This window comes from Pelmatolapia mariae, linkage group LG4, assembly GCF_036321145.2.
Source record: "Pelmatolapia mariae isolate MD_Pm_ZW linkage group LG4, Pm_UMD_F_2, whole genome shotgun sequence".
NCBI classification, from domain to species: Eukaryota; Metazoa; Chordata; class Actinopteri; order Cichliformes; family Cichlidae; genus Pelmatolapia; species Pelmatolapia mariae.
Window position 1 is genome coordinate 6,973,090 of NC_086230.1, and position 24,023 is coordinate 6,997,112.

A 24,023-nucleotide genomic window follows, 5' to 3' on the forward strand; every position below is an offset into this window, starting at 1 on the left:
ATGAGAGCCATTAAAGGTTAAATCAAAGGTGTAACTTAAGAGTTATACAGACTGGTTGGCAGTAAAATAACGAATCTCTCCTTTAGCTGCTGATACAAACCGTGTGATCAAACAGATTCTTCTGTTGTCTTAGAGGGTTTAAAAGTGACATAAAGCATTCGCAAACATGTTTCTTTTTTCTTGACTGGAAACCTAAATCTTTCTCCTGCTCTGCCGATGAAGCTATAAGTGGCCATATTAGGGCAGAAATCCAGGATCTGGCAATGGGGGCAAAAAGAGTCCTCACACACACACACACACACACACACACACACACACACACACACACGGACACGCACACGCGCACACACAGAAGTCTTCCCTTACTTGACTGTACCTGCGCTTATACACCCCCACCCCCTTCCTCGCCTTATCAACTCTCCATACGCATCCTGGGGGAACACACTCTTCCTCTGGCTCCTACACTCACGCGCGCGCGCGCGCACTGACGCTCATATAGGAGGATCCCAGCAGAGAAGCGGGCAGCGAACGACGGAGCGCGCACGGGACCAGATCGTTAACTTGTCATTTCCCCGCCTCATTCTCGTGCAGGTTCAGCAGCTGCAGCAACAGACCGGACTACCGGCGAAGAGCGAGACTCCTCCAGCACTCCAGACAGCTTCAGACTGGTCGTCATCGCGTCTTTTACCCTGGAGACTGCGGATTTTATCCCTGATCTTTTCCAGCGGATACCGAGAGTGCACACCGCCTCTCCGAGATAAACTAAGTCTACGGACATTAAGTGCACTATTTGTTTTCTAGCAGAGGGGGAAAAATCAGTCTCCGTGAGTCAGGCCAGCTGTCTTCTCTGCCCTCTCCTCCAGTTTAACTGCACCGGTCAGACTTGGAAAGAGCAACAGCCTCCGCCAGCGCATCGGTGAGGTAGGGGAGCCACATTATGCCACGGTACACTATCTTCTGTGGCTGCTCTGCCAACATAGCGAGGCCTTTATTAATATTACAGGCTCGCCTATTCGCATAAAACATGGAGGTCAAACTGACCCCTAAATGAAACTGTCGATTTTATTTTAATCTAGGCAAGACGATAAGTACACTCCTTATGTATCTGTGTCATAGGCTGGTTTTTTTTCATGCGTACTTCACAAACTGCAACCACGCAGGCTATACAGAACCCACGAATGTTACATAAAACTTATATTTGTCCTCTGCACTTTCTCTTCCTCCTCCTCCTTCCTTTTCTCTCCCTGGCCTCTTTTGACCCTGTTCTGGGGATAGATGGTGCTCGGGATGACATTTTTAGGGAGGGAGTGAAGAGTTGTGAAGATTTTAATTTTTACACTTTTTCTTTGGTAATAAAATAATAGTAAACTTAAAATGACCTAAAACCGTCTGGTTATGAGAAAGTGGACTCCTGGATCAAGATATATAAGCTACACAACCCCCAGACTGAGAAGATCATCTCTCCTTTTTATTTATTTTTTTATTTTACCGTTTTATGCCTGAGTGCTTTGTAGTTCATTAATACCAAGCCTCTTCATTGTGGTATGTAATGTGTGTCTCTGTGGTACGTTTGCATCTCATTTACCTCTCTTTGCCATGGTTTTCTCTACTTACAGCTGTTTTTGTCTCTCTGTGGTTCATTTCTTTGCAGCGGATTTTTGCAGTTTTCAATTTCTGTCACAAAGAGATCGTCTTAAAACAAATTTACTATAGATTTTACATGTGTGTTGTTTTCGATCTCTGTGTATCTCTTTGCGATTGCTTTTTATCTCTTTCTACACGTTTTATGTCTACTTATAGCTGTTGGTGCTCTCACTCCTGTCATCTTTGGTGTATAGGTGTATGCTTTGCATCTCTTTGCCGTTGTCTTGTGTTCTGGGGCAGGCACCGCCACCCCTAGTGTATGCGTGGCCCTGTGGGGAACACGCATAAACCCAAACAAAAACATGCACGCAAACATTAATTCCATCCAATCTAGTTCATGCCTGCATTGATCAGATTCCATTGATTGGATGTTTCCCTCATGCAGACAGGGCCCCACTAGTGTGATAACATCTGGACTGATCCCAGCCACTTCAGAGCTCACTGAAGTGCTGCTGAAGAGATTAGCTGGTTGTAAAAGCTCAAACATCATCTGTCAGAAGCTGGCATTTATTATCCTCAGTAGCATCTCATCCTCAGTTTAACTACAAGGAGCCTCTTCTTTCTTTCTTACTCGCCACTCTCAGCTGGTCAGAAGAGCTCTGCCTGTTCCTTTCTATTTTTAGCTTCTATTTACAATGCAGTAGCTATAGAGGCAAGAGGAGTCTCTTATTCTGTTTCCAATCATCAGCCTCTCTGCCTCTTACTTATCCTTATCTGTCATAATTTATTTATTTTTGCTTTGGCCTTACCTTCCACCAACTCTTACACTTTCACACTTTTATCCTTGGCTTTCTAATTTAACCTTGAGCTATAATCATAGCAGTCAGAAAGACCACGAGTTAAGCATTCAACAGCAGCTCACCTCACAATAGAACCTGCTCCACTCTCTCCCTCACACACACACATATATATAGTATATGTGAGGGAGGAGATAGCGGAGGAGACGGGGGGTAAAGGTTAATCTCTGGATGCTTTTGACCCAAATCGCTATGTGACCTATATACCCTCTCTTAAAACAACCACCCCACTTTAACCTTCACACACACATACCCAAATATATCTTTTTAAAAGCTTCAGGCATACACAGATATGTGACAGCCTTTTTGATGCAGACCCAGAGTCTGACTAAATGTTACATTTTCGAGGCACTGCGAGTTATCAAAATACTGAAAACAGATTCAGTTCATAAAAATAGTTGATTTTTTTTTCATAAAGAACATGTAATTAACTTGTTCTTCAACTTTTATAAAACTTGAGCAGACTCTTAAGAAAAAGCTGACCTCCATTCACAGCAAAGTGTCCCAGTTTAAACTTACAGCTCTGTATACACTGCAGTGAGCTCTGCAAAGACAGCCACACCTTGACCAAACACCATATATTACTGCTCTGAAATACCTGTGTGGTAAGGTCAAAGCCATCATCTCTAAAAACCGGTCAACTCTTTCCCCCCTGGGAAACCTATTAGGGGTAACCCTAGTTTCTCTTTTCTAAGTCATATTTCAGAGCTGCATCCATATCAAACATGTTTTTGAGGGTAACAGTGAATGTGAACGCCATGTTTTGGAAAATTATTTTTCATATTTCGAGCACCAAGAGGCAGAATTCTTTTAAAAAGATGTAAAATGAGCAAAGTCTATTAAAACCGACAAAGAAAGTTTACACCGCCAGAGCTACAAGATGACCACCGCATCCAACTACCGTATTTTCCGCACTATAAGGCGCACTTGAAATCCTTTGATTTTCTGAAAAATTGACAGTGTGCCTTATAATCCGGTGCGCCTTATTTATGAATTCTGGTTGTGCTGACCTCGAACTGCTTTTATGTGGTACATGGTGCTCAAAAATCTGTCAAAAATATTTTAGTATGACTTTGGTAAGCTACGAAGCCACACCGCTTGATGGATTGTCTGAGCATTACAGCTACCGTAGTCAGGAGCCTCGCGGAGTAATCTGGGTCCAAAACACTGCGTCATCACTGAGAGTTAAAAACTGTCTAAATTCTTTCATCTTTAATAAAATGAACAGTGTTGCTGCTTTACCAGGTGTAACAATTAAGTTTAACATCCAGGCATCCATGAAAACAGAATTTATTCAATTTAACAGAGGTAGAAGTTAGCAGGAAGTTAGCTCGCTAGTTTCCAGCTAAACATGATATAGCATGTTCTGACTGAGAGATTTCTGAAAAATTCAAACGTACAGCTCTGCTATCACTTCCAATATAAATGAAGACAGAAAACTAAACAGCAGTGACGTTTATAGGGTTACTGATGTTGGGCTAGCTGGTATATAACGATGTGCTACGTGATTGCTAGCGACACAGCTATGTTAGCATAACATAAACAGTAAAGCTGGAAGATGAACGCTAACTTTTTTTCTACTTGATAAAAGTTAAGGTGAGGGTTCCTGATGGTTAGGGACAAATGCAATCACATGGCAGGATGCTGTAAACAGACCAAACTTCAGTCAGGAGAACAACTGAGATAATACATCCACACTAAGAGGTTAGTCATTAATATACTGCAACAACATGGGAATAGAGCAGCTGCGAGAGAATTCAACATTAATGAATTAATGGTACGGAAGTGGAGGAAGCAAGAAGAATGAGTTGAGTAAAATTTGACTAATCTGACTGTTTTGATTCGCTTAATGCGCCTTATAATCCGGTGCGCCTTATGGTCCTGGTAGTTTATTTTACTTATCTGACTTCATTTCGAGGTAACAAAGCTGTGTTTCCAACAACTACATTGCCTACATTCCCCTCCTGGGAAGTGTGCAGTTTTCTTGCATGATGCTTGTGCAAATGATCCACCTACACTCAGGATCATTCCACATTCATAAAAAGCAGCACGCTTTCTCGACTCTAACAATGCTAAGATGTATAGCCAAGTTAAGTGCTGAGCAAGTATTTTAACATGCTCGACTCCAGAGGGAATTTTCTCACATTCCCACTTTGCTTGATTACAACAAGGTCGTTTCCATCATTTTCAGGTAGCTTGTAATATCTGAGAAAACTGTGAGTGTCCCCATGACACTCTAATGCCCTTGGTTGGTACAGTAACTTGCTCCAAACGTGAAGGTGAACTGTTCTGACTCTCATCCTGACCGCTTCATGCTTTACTGTGTGTTGCCCGGTTCATGCAGGCTGTCACGGCTCGATGAACCCGGCAGAACTACAGGATGAGCTAAAATAAACAAAAACACACACATCAGACTTTGTCAACTAACTGACAATATCAACAGTGCTGTGAGCTTTGGCTGTGGAGTGCCTGTTTGGTTCTGTGACAAAAAGAGCACTGTACATCCAGTGCACACCCTTATGATATCCTGTGTGAACATGAACCTAGTCGATGGTGGTGTGATGGAGGGGGAAAGATTTCCGACATGCTCATCCTCTTAAGTGTGGTGATAGAAGCTATGAGGAAGCCGGGGTCTTCCCTGTGATAGTAAACAGTGGAGGGCTTATGAGATTAGTTTAGAGTAACATTAGCAAGGGATGGCAATAAATTTGACTCAGATTTATTGATGTTTTAATATACATCACAAGCACCATTACACGTGACTGCTGGTTTAGAGTAAATGGGATATAATTGATAGTTTTTTTCCACAACAGCCATAATTGGCCAGACAACAAAAACGGAGACGACTACTGTGAGGAGCGACAGATTAACTGTTTCAGCTGAGACAGTCAGAAACAGATATCAGAGAGCAGCAAAAGGACGGGAGTGAGATCGCAGCAAAGTTCTTGATCTTTTCTGATTCAAACCCCGCAGAGTAAGATATCAGTAAACCACATGGCAGTATAATGGTGGAGTCTTTCCATTATTTACTCTGTGTGGCGTTTAAAGGCTGTCTAAAGCAGAGCTTTACCAGATAAACACAGACATATTTACACAGTTGGCTATTCATCCAGTCCCATTCAAAGTAATTGGAGATGAAGAGAGACAGCACAGTGGAAAAGGTGTATGATAGAAAGAAAGAAATAGCTGGCATGAAAGACGACATTTAATTTTTGGGTTCATTCAATGACTGTTTGTGATAGACGAATTTTTCTGATTACTTCTGGTAGTATAATTGTATAATTCATTTTTGGTATTCTTGTTGTTCCCAGAAAAAAAAGGCTGTAGTTGGGAGGGGGGGTCAGTGCATGACTTTTCGAGGATAAGTTGGGAATTAGCATCCAAATTAGCCCTTATACACAATCGCATTTTTAATCTACTTATTTGTAGCAACCAAATTACTCTGAAGAAAATAAATGTTTTTTTTTTAAATCATACGCTTTTTTTTTAAACTGCAAAATGACAATACCAAATGTAACATTAAAATATTCACTGATGAGCTTTTCCATTGTTTTCCTTTGCTATCAGCTTCAGTAATATAATTACAGCAACAAAAGTAGCGGCATGATAAAACATAAATAATTATGACTGAGTCGTCTCTAGCAAACTGCAGAGCTGAAAGATCAAGCCAACGTGGAAGTGCCAAACGCTGCAGTTCCTCTAATGGCCACTTGAGGCTGACTCCGATGACGAGTCAGTCCCCACAGTGTCACATGTAAAAATGACAATAAAACACTAAAAAGCATGTTTACAGCTTTAAAAACGTGTTTTGGGATCTATGGATAGTTTCTCTCTTTATGACAGCTATGGTGTTTACAGTGTTTACAGTTGAGGGCATGGTTGCTTTGGTTGACAGACACGCCAACACAGGGAGCTGTAGCTGTCTGCTAGGTCTCACCTCTGCTGACTGCAGTCACTGAACTTGACCTTTAAACTTCTGGTGCTTTAGGCGCCTTTTACAGTATTCTGATGAAATTGCTGGACTCGTTTAATGGCTTGAAATCTGTCTCATTAGTGAAACTGCAAGCTGACTGTGCCATGCATCTCGAAATTTGGCAGATTCTTGTAAACGTAACAGGTTGAAACAGCAGCCCCCCCCCCCCCCCCCCCCCCCCTCTCTCTCTCTCAGCATTAGCTGCAGGCAGTAAATCCACATCAGCAGCAGCGGTGGTGGTGGTAGGAGGATGGAGGAAATGACTTGTAGTGACAGATGTCTGTGTTCTCCACGCTTTCCAAACTCCACTCACTCTCTTTGTGTCGGGAATATTGTTCCGTTTGTTGATGTTTGACGTTTCCAGTGAAATATTTGATACAGCTTGTACAGTGACGTTGCTACTGTAGCCACCTAAATGTTATATTTAATTCCAGGCTAAGACTCAAACACTTTGCGATGAGCGACATCATGGGTTAACATTTCTGCCAGGCATCATCACTCGCTGTTATTTTGTTCAAACAAAGGCAAATATTCCATTTTGATTTTAAGACTTGTGCAGTAAAGGGAATCTACACCTGCTTTCCCAGGACGGGAGTAATATAGATCGGGGAAGAGAATAAGTGAAAGAAAAAAACCAAGGAGGCAATCAATAAGTGGTGCAAAAATAAAACAAATAAATAAAAAAGAAAGGAGTCAAACAGAGACGCTGCCAGAGAAGAAATAAGAGAAGGAGGCTGAGAGGAGTGGAGAGAGAAGGATGGAGCAGACAAATAAATGTGAAAAAGAAGAACAGATAGAGAGTGAAAACAGGGATGAAGGAGATGGTGAGTGATAGAGTTAGATGGAGGAAAGCATCCAATCCCAGTGTTGTCTCTAGAGGATGCTGCTGAAACCTGATCTCAGCTGGGAACTAGCCATCGCTCTAGTCCTGTGTGTCTAATATTGGTAAGACACACACACACATTGTCGTGTAATATTGCACCTGGTGTTTTCCTCATACTCACAAAAGGACGCACGTGTGCACCTCACCGACTCACCGACTGTGCATCTCTCCCCGTCTCTCAATCTAGCCTCTTTTTTAAAACCACAACCTTTTTACCCGTCCTTCCTCTCGAATAGCAATGACGTGCTAAAGATAAAAATAAATAAACAATGTCAGCCGGTGTTTTACATTGACGCCTGAGTCTTTTACATGTTCAGAGTGATGATTGATTCATTCTGTTCCAGATTCCTAAATATCAATTTTCAGAGGGGAAAAATCATTAAAAACCAGTTATGGCTTTGTGTTGCTCAGTATTACTGTCCTGATAGTATCAATCGTCTCTTGTACTAATACATTTACTGTAATGCGCCAAAATGTCAAGATGGTGCATATCTCACTCCAGGGTTAACTACTGTTAGGAATAATTTGGCATTTAGGGAAATACATGTCAGAGCGATACATTTCAAGCTAGCCTAGCAGCAGCCATCGGTGGTATAAAAGAAGAACGCAGCTCTCTGGTGTGAAAAATGAAGCAAACACAGAAGTGCTGTGTTCTTTTCATACAAAGTCAGAGGATCATATGGAATGGGATGACACTTATGGTTGCTGGGAAAAATGTACATTCCCTGGCCAGCTGGTGAGTGGATGCTGGAGGCTGCCAGCTGTTGCCGGGTGAAATTGGTCACAAAATCGTGCTGCACCAAAAACTTCCTTGTGATTGTGTTAGTCGCCAGGAGATGTGGTTCCCTGTAGTTAGTATGAAAGATGCTGACTTGTTGGTCTTCCTCAAGTTTCGCTGCAGTTTGGTGAGTAGTGTTTGCAGGGAAGCTGGGAACTTCCCTGCAAACTATGGACTGCAGCAGAACTCTGCTAGAGGAGAGCAACAGCAATAAGCTATACACAAGAGGAGAAAAGTATCTCGGGGTCTTGTTCGCGAGTGATGGGAGAAGGGAGCCGGAGATCGACAGACGGATTGGTGCTGCGGCTGCAGTGATGCGGACGCTGCACCGGTCCGTCGTGGTGAAGAGGGAGCTGAGTGTAAACGCGAAGCTCTCAATTTACCGGTCGATCTACGTCCCCACCCTCACCTATGGCCACGAGCTGTGGGTAGTGACCGAAAGAACGAGATCGCGGATACAAGCAGCGGAAATGAGCTTCCTCCGAAGGGTGGCTGGCCTCTCCCTTAGAGATAGGGTGAGAAGTTCGGCCATCCGGGAGGGGCTCAGAGTAGAGCCGCTGCTCCTCCACATCGAAAGGAGCCAGCTGAGGTGGTTCGGGCATCTGACAAGGATGCCTCCTGGGTGAGGTGTTCCGGGCATGTCCCACCGGGAGGAGACCCCAGGGCAGACCCAGGACACGCTGGAGAGATTATATCTCTCGGCTGGCCTGGGAATGCCTTGGTGTTCCCCCGGATAAGCTGGAGGAGGTGGCTGGGGAGAGGGAGGTCTGGGCTTCTCTGCTTAGGCTGCTGCCCCCGCGACCCGGCCCCGGATAAAGGGGATGAAGATGGATGGATGGATGGACAAGAGGAGAAACTAATGACGTCTTTATATTTTAAGTTCATAACTGTCTCTCAAAAGATAGTTGTGCATATAGCATATAACAAATGGCAGGCTTTGCTAGACAACTGACTGGATGCTTCTTTTGGATGCAGACCATGAAGTAGTTGTCAGATTCGGGGCGCTGTTTCCAGGCTGAATATAACCCCTCACTCACTAAACTGTCATAAAGGACAACTGCGTAGTATCAACCATTATTCAGTGCCCCTTTAAAAATACCATAGCTGTTTCTATTCTGAAGGATCTCAACAAGATCAATTCTGAGTGCAGACTAGACAAGCACTCATCTCACCCGAATCCTCACATGACTCATAAAAGCACGCACAAGGGTACACAAACACAAGCACACATACGAGAGGGGCTGCGTATTACTGAGAGAGTGGAGTGGACACAAAGCGTGGGAGGGGAGCAAGAGAGAGCAGGAGGGAGGAACGGACCAAAAAAGACGCTGCGGAAGAGAAAAAATACTCCACTTTTGCGCAGAGTTGGCCACTGAGAGATCCTGTAACTGATATTAATGTCACATTGTTTATTAATTGTAAATCAGATGATCCGTACAGTACCTCAGTGGGTTATGTCAGGACCTGAATATACTCTTTAATGGGAACAGATCAGCATTTTTTAAGCAGGATTAATGATTCAATTCAGTTCAGTTTTATTTATATAGGAACAAATCACAACAATGACCTCAAAGTGTTTTATATTATAAGGTAAAGACCCTACAATAATGGAGCAACATTACCAATAAAAATAACTCATTCTATTACAAGATTATTGCAGAAAAAGTAATCTGTAAGATTATTGTACATAAAAGATTAGCTTCCGAGTTTTTTTGCACTAACTTCTTTACTTCCTAATTTTTGCTGCTACATTAAGGAATGTTTACTGTTCCTGCACTACCTACCTACCAAGTTTTTTTCCTTAGATAGTTAGATAGTTAGTTTTTGTTAATTTATGTTGTAATTTATGTTAGGTCAGTCTGTCTTGTCTCTGCTAGCCAGCTAACTAGGCCTCTTAGTTAGCTAGTTTAGTGTTTTTCTGTTAATTTATGTTGTAAATTTATGTTGCATGTAGCACCTTGATCCTGGAGGAACGTTGTTTCGTTTCACTGTGTACTAACTGTATATAGTTGAAGTGACAATAAAAACCAACTTGACTTGACTTGAAAAGTAAAGCCAGTAAGAAGTGGCTTAAATTTGCATTCTTTCAAATGGCCAGCAGGGGGCAAAAAGGCATGACCTGTAATTGCAGTTATCTCTTATCTCACGATAAAATACACTGCTGTTTTTTGTCTCCATAGGAGTGATTCTGGCTTTAGCTAATTGCATTTCTTACTTCCATGGATGAAATGGATATGACCTGCAGTGCATATTACTGATGCATTAGTCTCTACAGGTTGTGTAAAAGAAGTGCTGATCCCATTATGTCGGATGGACGGATCAGATTTTCTAATTGCATATAGTTTTAGGAACTTATTACAAGATCTTTGGGAAGAAGATCGATCTGACTGATAGCTGCGCTGATGCTTGAAACCTGTGCGGATGAAAAGAGTAGGACAGTTCCCAAACATGATGACAACTAGGGTTGCAAAATTCCCGGAATTTTCAAAGATGGAAACTTTCCATGGGAATAAACGGGAATTAACAGGAATTTATGGGAATAAACTGGGAATTTTCAAAATTGAAGGTTGGCTCTTCTTAGGGAACTTAAATATAGTTGAGCAAAGTATATTTTAGCATAATATTGACAAAAACAAACAAATGCAATTCAAATACACTTGAATATCTATGCCATTCCTTAATCACATGTACAGAGCACATGCTTGCTGCATGGCTATTGAGACCACCTACTGGCACTGTGCATGCCTCCATCACATGGACCACACTTTTGAGCCTGAAGGACAAAGAGTATTGAAGGCACACATTTGAGCCTGTGGACTTAACAAGTGAGGTAAGTTTTGATGATATTATGGGAAAATATATTCATTAAATGTTTAAATTGTGAATATCACATAAAATGTATTAATCTGGTAGATAGCAATCTGATAAGATGCTAAATAAAATGCTAGCATCTGTTAGATGCTAAATAAGCCATAGCTAGTATAACATAAAGAAGATGCTAGCTTCCTCATTTGGCTGTTTTGTTTTGAAGATCATTCCAGTTGTTTAGCTAGCCTTACTATTTATATCTGTTTATTATCATATTGCAATTGTATTATTACGATCTCTTGCATTGCATTAGCATTTTTACAAGCTCTTGTTTTATTTTACAGAAAAATGCCACGTGCGCTATCATTTTACACCAGCTAATGTACAAGGGAAATCTGTATATATGTGTAAGTATTGTGATAAGACGTACGTGAAGAATGCCACAAAAATGCAGCAGCACATTGCAAAGTGCAAAAAAATTCCTCAAGGCCCAACACATGCAGCAGCCAGGAGTTCCACTCAAGGGGAAAATGAATCTGTTTCAGCTGTATCAGAGTCAGATACCCACTCATCAGCTCCTGGTCCCTCTGGCATCAGAGGATTCTTTGATTTTATGGATGACACTAGCCAGAAAAACGCAGATGAGTGTTTCGCTCGTGCAATCTATGCAACTGGCTCACCCCTGATGCTGACATCCAATGTGTACTGGAAGAGATTTTTGAATGTTCTCCGACCAGCATACATTCCCCCAACCAGACATGCATTGTCTACTCATCTACTGGATGAAGAGTTCAGTCGAGTTCAAGCAAAGGTGAAACAGACCATTGACCAAGCTGACTGTATTTCAGTCATCTCTGATGGATGGTCCAATATCAGGGGACAAGGAATTATTAACTACATAATCACCACTCCTCAGCCTGTGTTCTACAAGAGTGTAGACACAAAGGAAAACAGACACACAGGCCAATACATTGCAGATGAGCTAAAAGTGATCATCAATGACCTTGGACCAGATAAGGTTTTTGCACTGGTCACTGACAACGCAGCCAACATGAAGGTTGCCTGGGCACATGTGGAGGAGACCTACCCTCATATAACTACTATTGGCTGTGCTGCCCATACACTAAATCTTCTCCTAAAAGACATAATGGCACTAAAAACAATGGACACTCTGAATAAGAGAGCGAAGCAAGTTCTGAAATATGTTAAAGGCAAACAAGTAACTTCCGCTACATTTCTGTCAAAGCAAAAGGAAAAGAACAAGAGTACTACACTGAAGCTTCCCAGCATAACGCGATGGGGTGGTGTTGTTATCATGTTTGACAGCCTTCTGGAGGGAAAGGAGTCTCTGCAAGAGATGGCCATATCCCAGTCTGTAGGCATCGACAGTGACATCAAGAAGGTCATCTTGGATGATGTGTTCTGGGAAAGAGTATCTAGCAGTCAGAAAATCCTCAAACCTATTGCAGCAGCAATAGCGAAGATAGAGGGGGATGGTGCCATCTTGTCAGATGTCCAGTGCCTTTTTGCAGAACTCAAAGAAGAAATCCAGACAATTCTGCCCACTTCCCTACTACTGAAAGCAGAGGAAACGGCTGTGGTCAAGTCATTGGAACAGCGGAGGGAGTTCTGCATGAAGCCAGTGCATGCAGCAGCATACATGCTGGACCCCAAATATGACAAGGGCATACTTTCTGGGGAAGAGATCAACGGTGCCTATGCGGTCATTACAGCCATGTCTGACCACCTGGGTCTCGATAAAGGCAAAGTTCTAGGCAGTTTGGCAAAGTATCGAACAAAGCAAGGCCTTTGGAAAGGGGATGGAATATGGCAGTCATGCCAGCACATATCTGCAGCCACCTGGTGGAAGGGACTATGTGAATCTGAGGCCCTTGCACCTGTAGCCTCCATCCTCCTCCAAATCCCACCATCATCAGCCGCCTCCGAGCGCAACTGGTCACTGTTTGGGAACACCCACACAAAGGTTCGCAACAGGCTCACAAATGTGAGAGTGGAAAAGCTGGTCGGCATTCGGGCAAACCTACGGCTCTTTGAGCCTGACACAGAGCCATCCTCAACAAGGCTGGAAAGTGACACTGAAGAGGAAGACTCAGAGTTGGATGCTGAGGAAGTGGACATGTTGTTGGATGATGATGAGGTCCAGGAAGAGTCTATTGACAGCAAAAATGAGAAAAGAGGATTGCTTGAAGGAAGATTTGCATGTTTAATGGGACGTTTTGGAGGATAAGTGGCATTTTTCATTTAACCTTTTGAATGGGACTTTGTGGAGATTTTTGGACAGGGGGCATTTTTGAATGAGCGGGGTTAGGGGATGGTAATATTGAACTCAACATTTCTGTTTTTATTCATCCATGAAACAAGTTATTGAAACGTGTTCTATTCTACTGTACTTACAAATAAATCTGTTGAAATATCTGTTGAAAACATTTTGCATGGAGGTTTTCTTATGATTTCTGTTTATATTTATGCTTGGAAATAATATATTCCCAGTTAGTTCTCCTAAATTCCCATTAATTTCCATAATTCCCATTATTTCCATGGAAAGTTTCCAATATGGAGTATTTCCAAAATTCCCAAGCTTAACTTACCATGGAAATTTACCGGAAACTTTTCGGAAATTTACCGGAAAATTTCCGCCCCTTTGCAACCCTAATGACAACAGGAACCGTAAAATTCAGTTATGCCTTTCAGTACTTTAGATGTCTCATACATGACTATGGCTGTGGATATGGATGATAAGCCAAAGCTTACAGATTTCTTTCAATACTCACCAAATCCTTGAGGGTGGCTGCTGGGGGAAAACAGAGAAAAAAATCAATCAATCAATCAATCAATTAATAAATCGGAAATATTGTTTTCCAAGCATGTTACCTCAACATCCTTGTTTGGTGGTTCATCAACACCACCTATATAAATACTGCTGAAGACAAACATTTTCTATAAATGTTTGCTTATATGGACATGTAATATAAAACTGAACTGTTACTTTTTTAGGCTGCTGTTTTCAAGTTTGCATTGAAACCACAGAACTAACTTTAGCTTTAACTTTTAGCTAACTTTTAGCTAAAAGTTAAAGCTAAAAGTTAGCTAACTTTTAGCTAACTCTAACATTTTTAGGTTTCTGGATTTTCAAATGTAACCAGTTATTCTTCAGGTTTAGCTAGAAATGTTTATTCATTGGTATTACCTATTAAAGCTATATATCAATTACATTTAGTTACTATTTTATCAGCTTATCCACCATTTTTAAGTTACTTTTTGTACATTATTGTTAGCTTTTCTATCATTTCTTCAAATGTTAGAGCTAACAACTTGTACAACTTACTCAATTTCAAATAGTTATGTTAGCTGTTTGTAGTATAGACTCTGCTAGCTTGCTAACCCAATTTCACACATTTGATTGTGGTAAATATGGTGCAATATCATGTGTCTGTTGGTGTGTCTGTGGGTGTGTTGTGTTGGGACAGCAATGAACATGTACACACAATAGCACAGGAAAAAGATTAGATTGAGCACAAATACATGCTGTCCTTTTTCTCCTTTTCAGTACAGAAGCAAAACATTTTGTGACCTTAGTGTGAAATTATCAAAGTATTCATTAAAGCCATGGAAGTGGAAACATGGAGCCCAAAAAACACAAAAGAAATCAACTGAATGTATCCTGTAGAGTTAAGAGAGTCTGTCAAATTTTTGGCAGCTCTCGGTTGTACTCTATGAACATAACAGCCTCTATTCTCCCTCCTGTAGGTGGAATCACTAAGCAGCAGTCATAAATCAGATGCACTTTGTGGTGTTCTTGCTGCAGGGCACAGATGTATTGAGCGTGTCTGCCTGCTATTTGACAGCGCTCTATATAAATATAACTGTGGCCTCCTCCCACTTTGTACAGGCAGAAAAGCCCTACAACAAGCTGCAGCCATGGATGAGATGGACCTGCCCCAGATGAAGAAGGAGGTGGAGAGCCTCAAGTACCAGCTGGCCTTCAAAAGAGAGAAGTCCTCCAAAACAGTGACTGAGTGAGTAGTTACTCCACTGCTGCGCTGCGCAGAGTTCACGACCCTGAAATCAACTGTGCACAAAAAAAGATAAATCGCTCTGAGCCTCTCAGATTGAAAAGGGAAGATATTTGTTTTAGCTAAATATGCCAAAAACACTGGTAACTGCATTTACAGGAAGAGGCTGGAGAGAGAAAATAGAGCCATACTAGCTGTTACTATCTCTGGTTGTGTAGTGTTACTCATTAATTCAGTGCATTAGTTTAAATTAGTACTAGTTTGTGTATAGTTTTGAGACCAAGTTCAAGTTCCCTCATCAGCAAATGGGGCTCAGTCAGAAGTCAAGCCATGTACTTGCTTCCATAATTTGGCTCAGCACTGTGTATGCCCCCCCGCATGCCTGTATGCACTGTCAATAACATCTGGGCATGTTCCAGATGAGCATGATGGCGTCTTAGGGGGTCTGTGAGCTGCTATAGATCGGCTTTGGTACTGTTTGGCAGCACCACTACACAATATCCTAGAGGTTCTCAGGTGGTCTGTGGAACGTGTCTCCAGACTCTTCTACGTCTGTCACGCGTGTTAAGTGTGAGCACGCTCTGGTTTTCTCTGGAAAATGCAAAAAGGAAAACTGGAGCAAATTCAGTCAGGACCTGCGAAATCATTCCCTTTTTGAGGGTCGTCTTGTTGTTGTTGCCTCTCCAGTGCACCCGTTGTCGTTTTCAGTTGTACCAGAGAAGGTTAAATCGATTCAGTGTTTGTTTCCTAACTGCCCCTGAAGTTTAACTGATTTTGTATTATACTGTGTTGATCGTTCCTTCATTTTTGGCGTATCATATATAGAGCTAGGATTGTTTGATACATAAGTAGAAATATAAAAACTGCTATCAAAATGCAAGGAACATTTGGGAAATACAATATTAGTCATTTCACCACGATAATAAAGTAGCCATATGACTTCACTGATCAGCAGTATCTTGAAGCTTGTTGTCACAGCATTAATCTAAGAATGAACTAAAGCAGCGACCGCTGTTAAGTTTATCTGTCTCACCCTCTCTCTGCAGTCCCATCAGATTAAACACCCAAGGAAGCATTTCATCAGCACTGGGCCTTTTCACACCAGACATGTAAAATCAAAAATGATTTTTCAAATCCAGATCAACAGATCTGACCAATCAGACCGCTTGCAGCCCAAAACGCACACCGGTACTGAATAGTTAGAAAGTGAAAAGTTTAGAATTTAGTGTTACTTTTTCTCAGTGCTCTTGGTGTGTAATTGCCTTAATGTTGTTGTTCACAGGATGCAAAAGAATAAACAATTATGCATATATATATATATATATATATATATATATATATATATATATGTTATAAAATGTAAATTCAAAAAGAGAATGCTGAAACTGAGAACCTGCTTTTGTTTAACGTGTTCATTTTGAATTTGATGCCGACATCTGTGACATTATGGGATTTAAAGTTTTGGAGCAACACATGCTGCCATCCACACAGTGTCTGGCCTATTTCACTAAGACAATGCAAGACCTCCCTCTGCACATATTTCAAAAGCATGGCCCAAACTGTTCAGCTAAGCATGAATGGGACAACATTTTGTGTTTTAAACTACTGCAGACACTAAAGAAGAGGTCATGCAAGGCAGTAGAAAAAATACTCTCTTTTTTATTTTATTTTTTATTTTCTGCTGGCTTCAAATTCAAAACCATAAACGTCCGCTCTTAATAAGAAACAGAGTTGTACGTTAGAACTAAAGTACACAAACAAAAGTTGCAAAATTGAATATAATAAGTTACTTATGGTCGCTCAGTTTGTCCTTGTCCTTTTGGCTTATATGGGAAAGCGGATAGAGGACAGATTGTGGTAAGACTATACCTCAGGAATTTAAAAAATGCCGCTCTTTCTATTTTTCTCTCCACACAGTTTGGTAAAATGGATAGAGGATGGTGTCCCAGAGGATCCCTTCCTGAACCCGGAGCTGATGAAGAACAACCCCTGGGTGGAGAAAGGAAAATGCATCCTTCTTTAGATTTAACCATTTAATGACCCTTGAATTTCGACACACACGCCCTACAGATGACCCCTGAAGCTGATCCTGTGAATGCACCGGCAGGACAGCGCCACCTAACCTCTCACCGTGAATGTACAACAGCTGGCAAACCTAACCCTTTCCCCAAAAACACACCCCAAGGGCACAGAAATACACACTGACAGAGACGCGCATTCACACACTTAACACTGCAAGTTTAATCCTGCCACGGCAATGCATAGTTTTTATGATACGACAGAAGTGATCGATACTTGTACTACGTGTCTTTATATGAATATACGACAACTTTTATTTATGCAGCTGCCAGTCACAAGCTTATTCCCTTTGCAGTTTTTTTTCTTCCTAAATTTCCTAAATGCGTTAAAGATGTGTAATGGAGTCACGTTCTCACTGCCAGTCTGACTGTAGATCTGCTGGGGGGAATTTTGTTCCATACTGGAAATGACCACCATTACAATATAACGAGTCAGACCCCTTTAAACTGAATTAATAAAGTCTTTGATGAAAAAAAAATGAACTAAGAACTGATAAGAACCTATAGCAATTTGTAAGTAAACACATCTCTTTTTCTTTTGAGAACCATCTTTTGACCCCCTTTCAACCAAATACAAGCTAATATATTAATATGTACCGCGTCTCCATTAGCCAGATCACCATTAGCATCACATTTAGCTAGATTCACCATTAGCATGACCATTAGCATCGCCATTAGCAATAGTGGCGTGCCTTCCTTTTCCTAAGCTACATGTAAATCGCTTCCAGCTCTGCTCCAGTGCAGTGCAGGGTGACAGTGACGATCCTGTACCTGTTTATCCCGTCTTTAAGTCTGACGTCATTAGCCGTGTCTGGGCCCAAACTCCGCTGCAGGTCCCAAAGTGAAACAATCACTGCGTCATCACTGAGAGTTAAAAACTGTCTAAATTCTTTCATCTGTAATAAAATGATCATTGTGGCTGCTCTACCAGGTGTAACAATTAAGTTTAACATCCAGGCATCCATGAAAATAGAATTTATAAAATTTAATGGAGTTAGAAATTAGCAGGGCGTTAGCTTGCTAGTTTCCATCTAAATATAATATACCATGTTCTGACTGAGGGATTTCGGAAACAAATTAAGACGTACAGCTCTGCTATCACTTCCAACATAAATGAAGGCAGGAAACTAAACAGCAGTGACGTTTTTTAGGGTTACTGAAGTTGGGCTAGCTGGTATGTAATAGAGATGGCACGATACCACTTTTTTATGTCCGATACCGATACCGATATCATAAATTTGGATATCTGCCGATACCGATATGAATCCGATATAGTGTTTTTTAATCAATAAAACTTTTTTTTTAATATCTTGCTGCATTTTGTTTAAGTTCATACTCAAGTTTAAATAAACAACAACACTAAAGCTATTCTGTTATACCTGTATGTAAAAAATACACTGCGCCCAAAATATTTCATAGTTCAGCAATACTGATCAATCTAATAAACTTAAACCTACACCATCCTCCCTATTCTGGTATTTTAAAGAGTACTTAGCAGAAATATCAAGCAACCTAACTAATAGGGTTGCAAACTCCCAGCAAAAAAATAGGGAACCACCCCCCACCCTCCACCTCATGATGCTTAATCGATGTAATCAACTTTAATTTGATGCAGGGTGAAAAAAAAATGTACAGAAATAAATTATTTTTCAAGAATAGTTAAATAGATTCAACATCTTTCTTCAACAGAATTGCAGAATTCACAGATGGTACTTTCCCAAAGGAAAAAGTACTAGCTTACTAGGGTATATTAGACTTAACAGTTACTATATACAGTAATGGACTTCTATACATTTTACATCAGATTAAAACTTTGGGTGTAAGATTCAGATAATTATTTATTAAAAGCTAGATATTTTAAATGAGAATAAGAAAGAAAAGTATGTCTTTGTGCCCCCTTTTCCCTGTTCATGCCCTATCGGCCCCCCTGGCTAAACTTCGCTAGATCCGCCCCTGCACAGTTACCAGCCGTCAGCTACGTAGAAAAGGATCCTGGTCTAGAAAGTAATATTAAATAAATTCTAACAACAGCTTATCAAGCTTAAACGTGCTGCTGTTGTTCAGCCGCTGGTTTCAATAAACAAACAAGAGAGACGGACTCGCGACAGAAAAGCCGATCAGCTGATCATTAAGCAGTTTCACGATTGAAGTAGCGGCAGGAGAGGGAGGGAGAGAGGCAGTCGCTCCATATATCGGTTGTTAAGCTTAACGCAGGAACGCTTTACAAACATTCAGAGATGAACTTACACACTTGCTTTACTTCTCTCTGGGATAACTTTCTTGGAGATGAAATGCTGGTTTGGTAGCCAGGCTACAAATACACACAGCCGCTCTATCACGTGATGCATACTGCTTCGACGTGCTACGGTTACGAGCCAAGTTATGCCGTATCGCAAATTTTGTGAGGTGCTTTTTTGATATTTCATGGATCGGATTACATTTTTTATTTCTCGCCGATATCCGATCCAGTAATTTAGGTCAGTATCGGACCGATACCGATACATAATATCGGATCGGTCCATCTCTAGTATGTAATGATGTGCTATGTGATCGCTAGCGACACAGCTATGTTAGCATAATATAAACACAGTAAAGCTGGAGGATGAACGCTAACTTTTTTTCACTCTATAAAAGTTAACGTGAGGGTTCCCGATGGTTAGGGACAAATGCAATCGCATGGCAGGATGCTGTAAACGGACCAAACTTCAGCCAGGAGAACAACTGAGATAATCCATCCACAATACGAGGTTAGTCATTAATTTACTGCTGCATGGGCTGGGCTGTAGTTACATCATAAGGTTTTAAAAACTGAGCTTTAAAATGAATAGCGGTAATAAAAACCGAGAGAGGCCGACAGTGATCACTGACTATTTTTAGGGGCTTTTTGAGATTAAATACAACAAGATACAAAGCATTAAAGCATGTTAAAAACACAAAAGCCTTATTAAACGCAGGGTAGTTTGGGCCCGGAAGCAGGATTCATCACGTCATCACTTAAAGACCGGATAACTGAAAATGGCAGAGCAAAGACCTTTAGAAAAATTGACCAATGTGCTAACACAAAGATACAGATGAAACATGTCCACGCACTGCTTTCCAAAGTAGTCTGCACAGACACATTTCACTTCATCTCAAGTGCATGTTCATTTAGCTTTTTGAGTGTCTAATAGCTATCCAATCCATCAACGATGCATGAATGACTATAGGAGGAATAGCTTCAGCAGCACGTTTGCATTCGTCTGCACGGTTGGTGTAGCTTACAGAGCGTACAGTAGTTACGTGTTAAAAAAAAAAAAACAGGAAAAAAGATGTAAAAATGTGCTTTGGGCTGCAAAGTATATATCACAGGTAGAGAGCATTCTGTTATGCTGCCTGTGTGGGCAGCTGGTATGGTTTAGTGTATCTTTCTTTGTATTTTTCTCCATATTCAAAGCTTTAGCTCGGAGGCAGTTGTAGTCCATTACACAATTACGGAGCAGGCCATGACTGATATCTTGTCCTACTATAAACTGCAAGTCTTTATAGGTTCTCATGGGGCACACAAGTCATTAAAAAGCTAATTCTATATCTACAAGTTTAATTAACAAACAGTTACAGATGAGACTTTTACACACAAAACAGACTCATTTAAATGATTTAAATGTGGAAACAAGCCTTTACATGGTCTCTGTGACTCTGTGCATAATGTCTGTAGAGGTTCAGAACTGCCACACTCGAATGCAGGGTGAAATCTGTATAATGGTGCACACTTCCTGACAGTCTTTTCTCTAAGGCATTCACAGTGTTCAGCTTGGTTAAGCTCTCACGCTAGAAAAGTGACAAAAGTAACAGAAGAATGGAAAGAAAGAAAAAATCAGGGAGAAGTGTGAAACTGGTGTACTTGCAAGCTTCGAAAGTCGGCGGACGGGTTCCCTTCTCAACACTCTGCTGGACCACCTTAATGCATAACGTAACATAACACATGAAACGTTCATAAAATATCTCCCACAGACTAATTTTACAGCCAGTGACCGAAACTCCAGCCTTTACGTGCGATAAACAACTTGCATGGACCCAAGAAGCTTTCACAGCTCTCCTCTCAGTGTGACTCCTGCAGGTTTTCATATGTAGTTTTAAAATAGCTCATAAAGCATGGTTATCCCATCTAGTCCTGCACACAGTGTTGTTGTTGAGTGTCATCGCAGCTCTGTTTGTGCTGTCAGAGCAGAATGAAACTCTGGGTCTCTGGAGGGGTTTGAGTTCCTTCTCCTCCGTAGCTACAGCCCCTAAAGGCTACACAATATAAGCACACGCACACACAAATACAGACATGACAACCAACACAGAAACCTATATGCACATATTGTCTCTCTTGACACATGTACAGACAGACCAGTTTAACTTATTAACTTATTTATTTATTTATTGACAAGATTTCTTTTTCACATTTCTTTTTTTTCTTGTTTCCTGCGTCTCCGCTCCCTCTTCCTCAATCCCCCCCTCCAAGATTAAAACAAAATATATCACAAAAACGACCAAAAACGACTTCTTCACCTTGCCGGATCACCATCTACTACTGCCTTGTACACAGTTTCCTTAAAACGAGAATGTAAATATGTTGGCATGATGTCCAGACATCGCCGCCGACTGCAGAACAGGCGGCGGTTGCGCGTGCATGCGACTGTAACTGTGTGTTTGTGCGTCCATGTTTTACAAAAGAAATTTGGACTTTAGGCTCCCATGTGTACTGTAAAGCACACACGCACAGCTGCATCACACAGACACACACATGCAGGCAGGCCTGAGGAGGAGCAGATCAACAAAATACACACGTACACTGCTTAGTGAGAATGTGTATGAGGGGAGGCGCGGCAAGGATGTGGGATTCTCTAAAGGACTCGGGACAGCGGAGCCTCAGGTCATCCTCATGAATCTCTTCTTTTTGTGTTTTCTTCCCCCAAATGCTGCTCCGTGATTGGATGGATGTGCAGTATTTTATTTTTCTGACATTAAAAACTCCATTTGAACACATGTGTTACCCATAAAGAGCTATTAAACATGATCGTCTTACTTTCTGTGAGTACATAAAAGAGTCTAATATTAAATCTAATCTTTACTGATCCCCCTGAAATTGCTCTAAAGGTTTAACACTCACTCTGGGAAAGCAACAAATGCTGGCCACTGCAGGCTAAAGTAACAAGTACATGAGAGGACTCCTGAGTCTGCCTGTCCCTCGTCTGTTTTTTTCTGTCTAGCTACTGTAACTTTACTTGTTTTTTTTAATATACTCTGAACGTGGGTATGTATGTATGTTATAACTACTATAATGACAACATAAAACCTTGTCTAAATATCTAGCAACATATTCCTCGTGAGAGTGGTTTGGAAAAAAGATATTATGCATCAGATCAAAATTCCTAGTGTAAAGATGACAACGAGCAATAAATTGTAGATCATTTTTTTATTGAATGTTTTACAAAAACATTTATCTTATCGAATAAAGTAGAAGATTTTTAGACAGCTTGGGTGTCCTGGCTGCTTTTTGTGTATTTTCTGTTTATGTATATGAGTAAAGGGAATCCACACCAGGACTGGTTGATTTTGTGCTGTGTTCAATGACTGCTGTAGGTGGTATCGTCTACAGCAAGGGTGGGTAGACCAATACAGTAGCAAAGGATATAAAGTGTACTAGTATAAAATATGCTGTTTGATATATTCATACATTTTCGCAAATACTGACTAATTACATAATTCAGCTTCCTCACTGACTACAAATGATAGTAATACAGATCTGCCACTACCAAAGAAACAAAATAACGGGATATTGGCCAAAATTAGCATTTTATCACACTGAATAATTACGTAATTACTAGACAGTCTACAGGTAGTCCCTCCCGCCTCTGTCACTTTGTCACACCTTTATTTACTTTAGTTATAGGACCAGCTGGGGCCTTTCTTTGTGCAGTTTGGTACTCCATGCCAAGGTTGCCCCTCCATTTACTGTCATAATCGGGTCTGGATCAGGTGCAGTATACATTGGGTTTGAAAGCAGATGGACTAAAGGGCCTTTTAGTAGCAGCTCTCTTTTTCTGGACTGACTGGGCAGTCCAGAGTAGGGCAGACTGTCCACACAGAGAGAAGGATAATACTCTCGTCTGCTTCATGGAAGCATGTGCATGTGCAGCATGTAATGCTTTAATAACCTAACAAAAATGTGCGTTTTAGTTCAAAGAGGGGAGTGGAAACCCTGACTGATGCAAACACCGCAATAGTAATGACACGACCATCAGTAACTACGTTGGTGATGCAGCCTTGCTTCGTGGTTTGGTTGCACAGAAGTCTTCAGTCAAACTGGCAGCGGATAAGCAGGTCTGAGCTGGCTGTGTGGCTGTAAAAATCTCATTACAGTTGTGTTTAAGACCCCCTTCAAATGCTGTTTGGGTCCACTTTACAACAATCACATCATGTTTTGTTTTTGTTCGTTTTTTCTGCTCAGATTATCGCACCTGATCATCTGCCAATCAAAGCCGGTGATACATTTTTCAAGACCTGCATCGTATTAAAATAATCTATTTTGAAAAATGTAATGACACTGTTGACCTTTATTTTCTTTTACCGCTGTGGGCATGAGTGGCTGACTTTGACTTCACCAAACCAGGTATGTGAATAAAAGCACACCTGCACCTGCATTTCAAAGACCAGAAGCATCCGGGTCTGGGCTTTTGGTGTCAGTGTGTGTGTGTGTGTGTGTGTGTGTGTGTGTGTGTGTGTGTGTGTACATTTCTTATTGTTTCTCACTAGGAGTGCACCTCAAAATATTTTGTCCTGTATACTTTTTAGTTACTTGAGTTAGTCTAGCAGTGTAAAGTGTAAATTATTATGATTTGTCCAAAACAAATGTTTAAGGCCTCGGTCACACAGACCTAGTGACTGCTCAATGGCCTCTGTATTTGCAAACTGATTGGTAAACAGTTGCTGGCTGTCGCTGGGTGAATTGGTCACAATGAGACTGCTGGATCAAGAGCTCATTGTGATTTTTGGTCACAGAT

The 24,023-nt window shown here is 41.1% G+C and overlaps 1 protein-coding gene across 1 annotated transcript; it reads left to right on the forward strand.

Moving 5' to 3' along the window:
• The first annotated feature begins 472 nt into the window (after window positions 1-472).
• Window positions 473-22,492, forward strand: LOC134625882 (guanine nucleotide-binding protein G(I)/G(S)/G(O) subunit gamma-13-like). Its single transcript, XM_063471212.1, has 3 exons — window positions 473-921; window positions 14,794-14,920; window positions 16,835-22,492. The coding sequence occupies exons 2-3, from the start codon at window positions 14,823-14,825 to the stop codon at window positions 16,938-16,940; spliced, it is 204 nt and encodes a 67-aa protein (XP_063327282.1). The 5' UTR covers window positions 473-921; window positions 14,794-14,822; the 3' UTR covers window positions 16,941-22,492.
• Window positions 22,493-24,023: the final 1,531 nt, after the last annotated feature.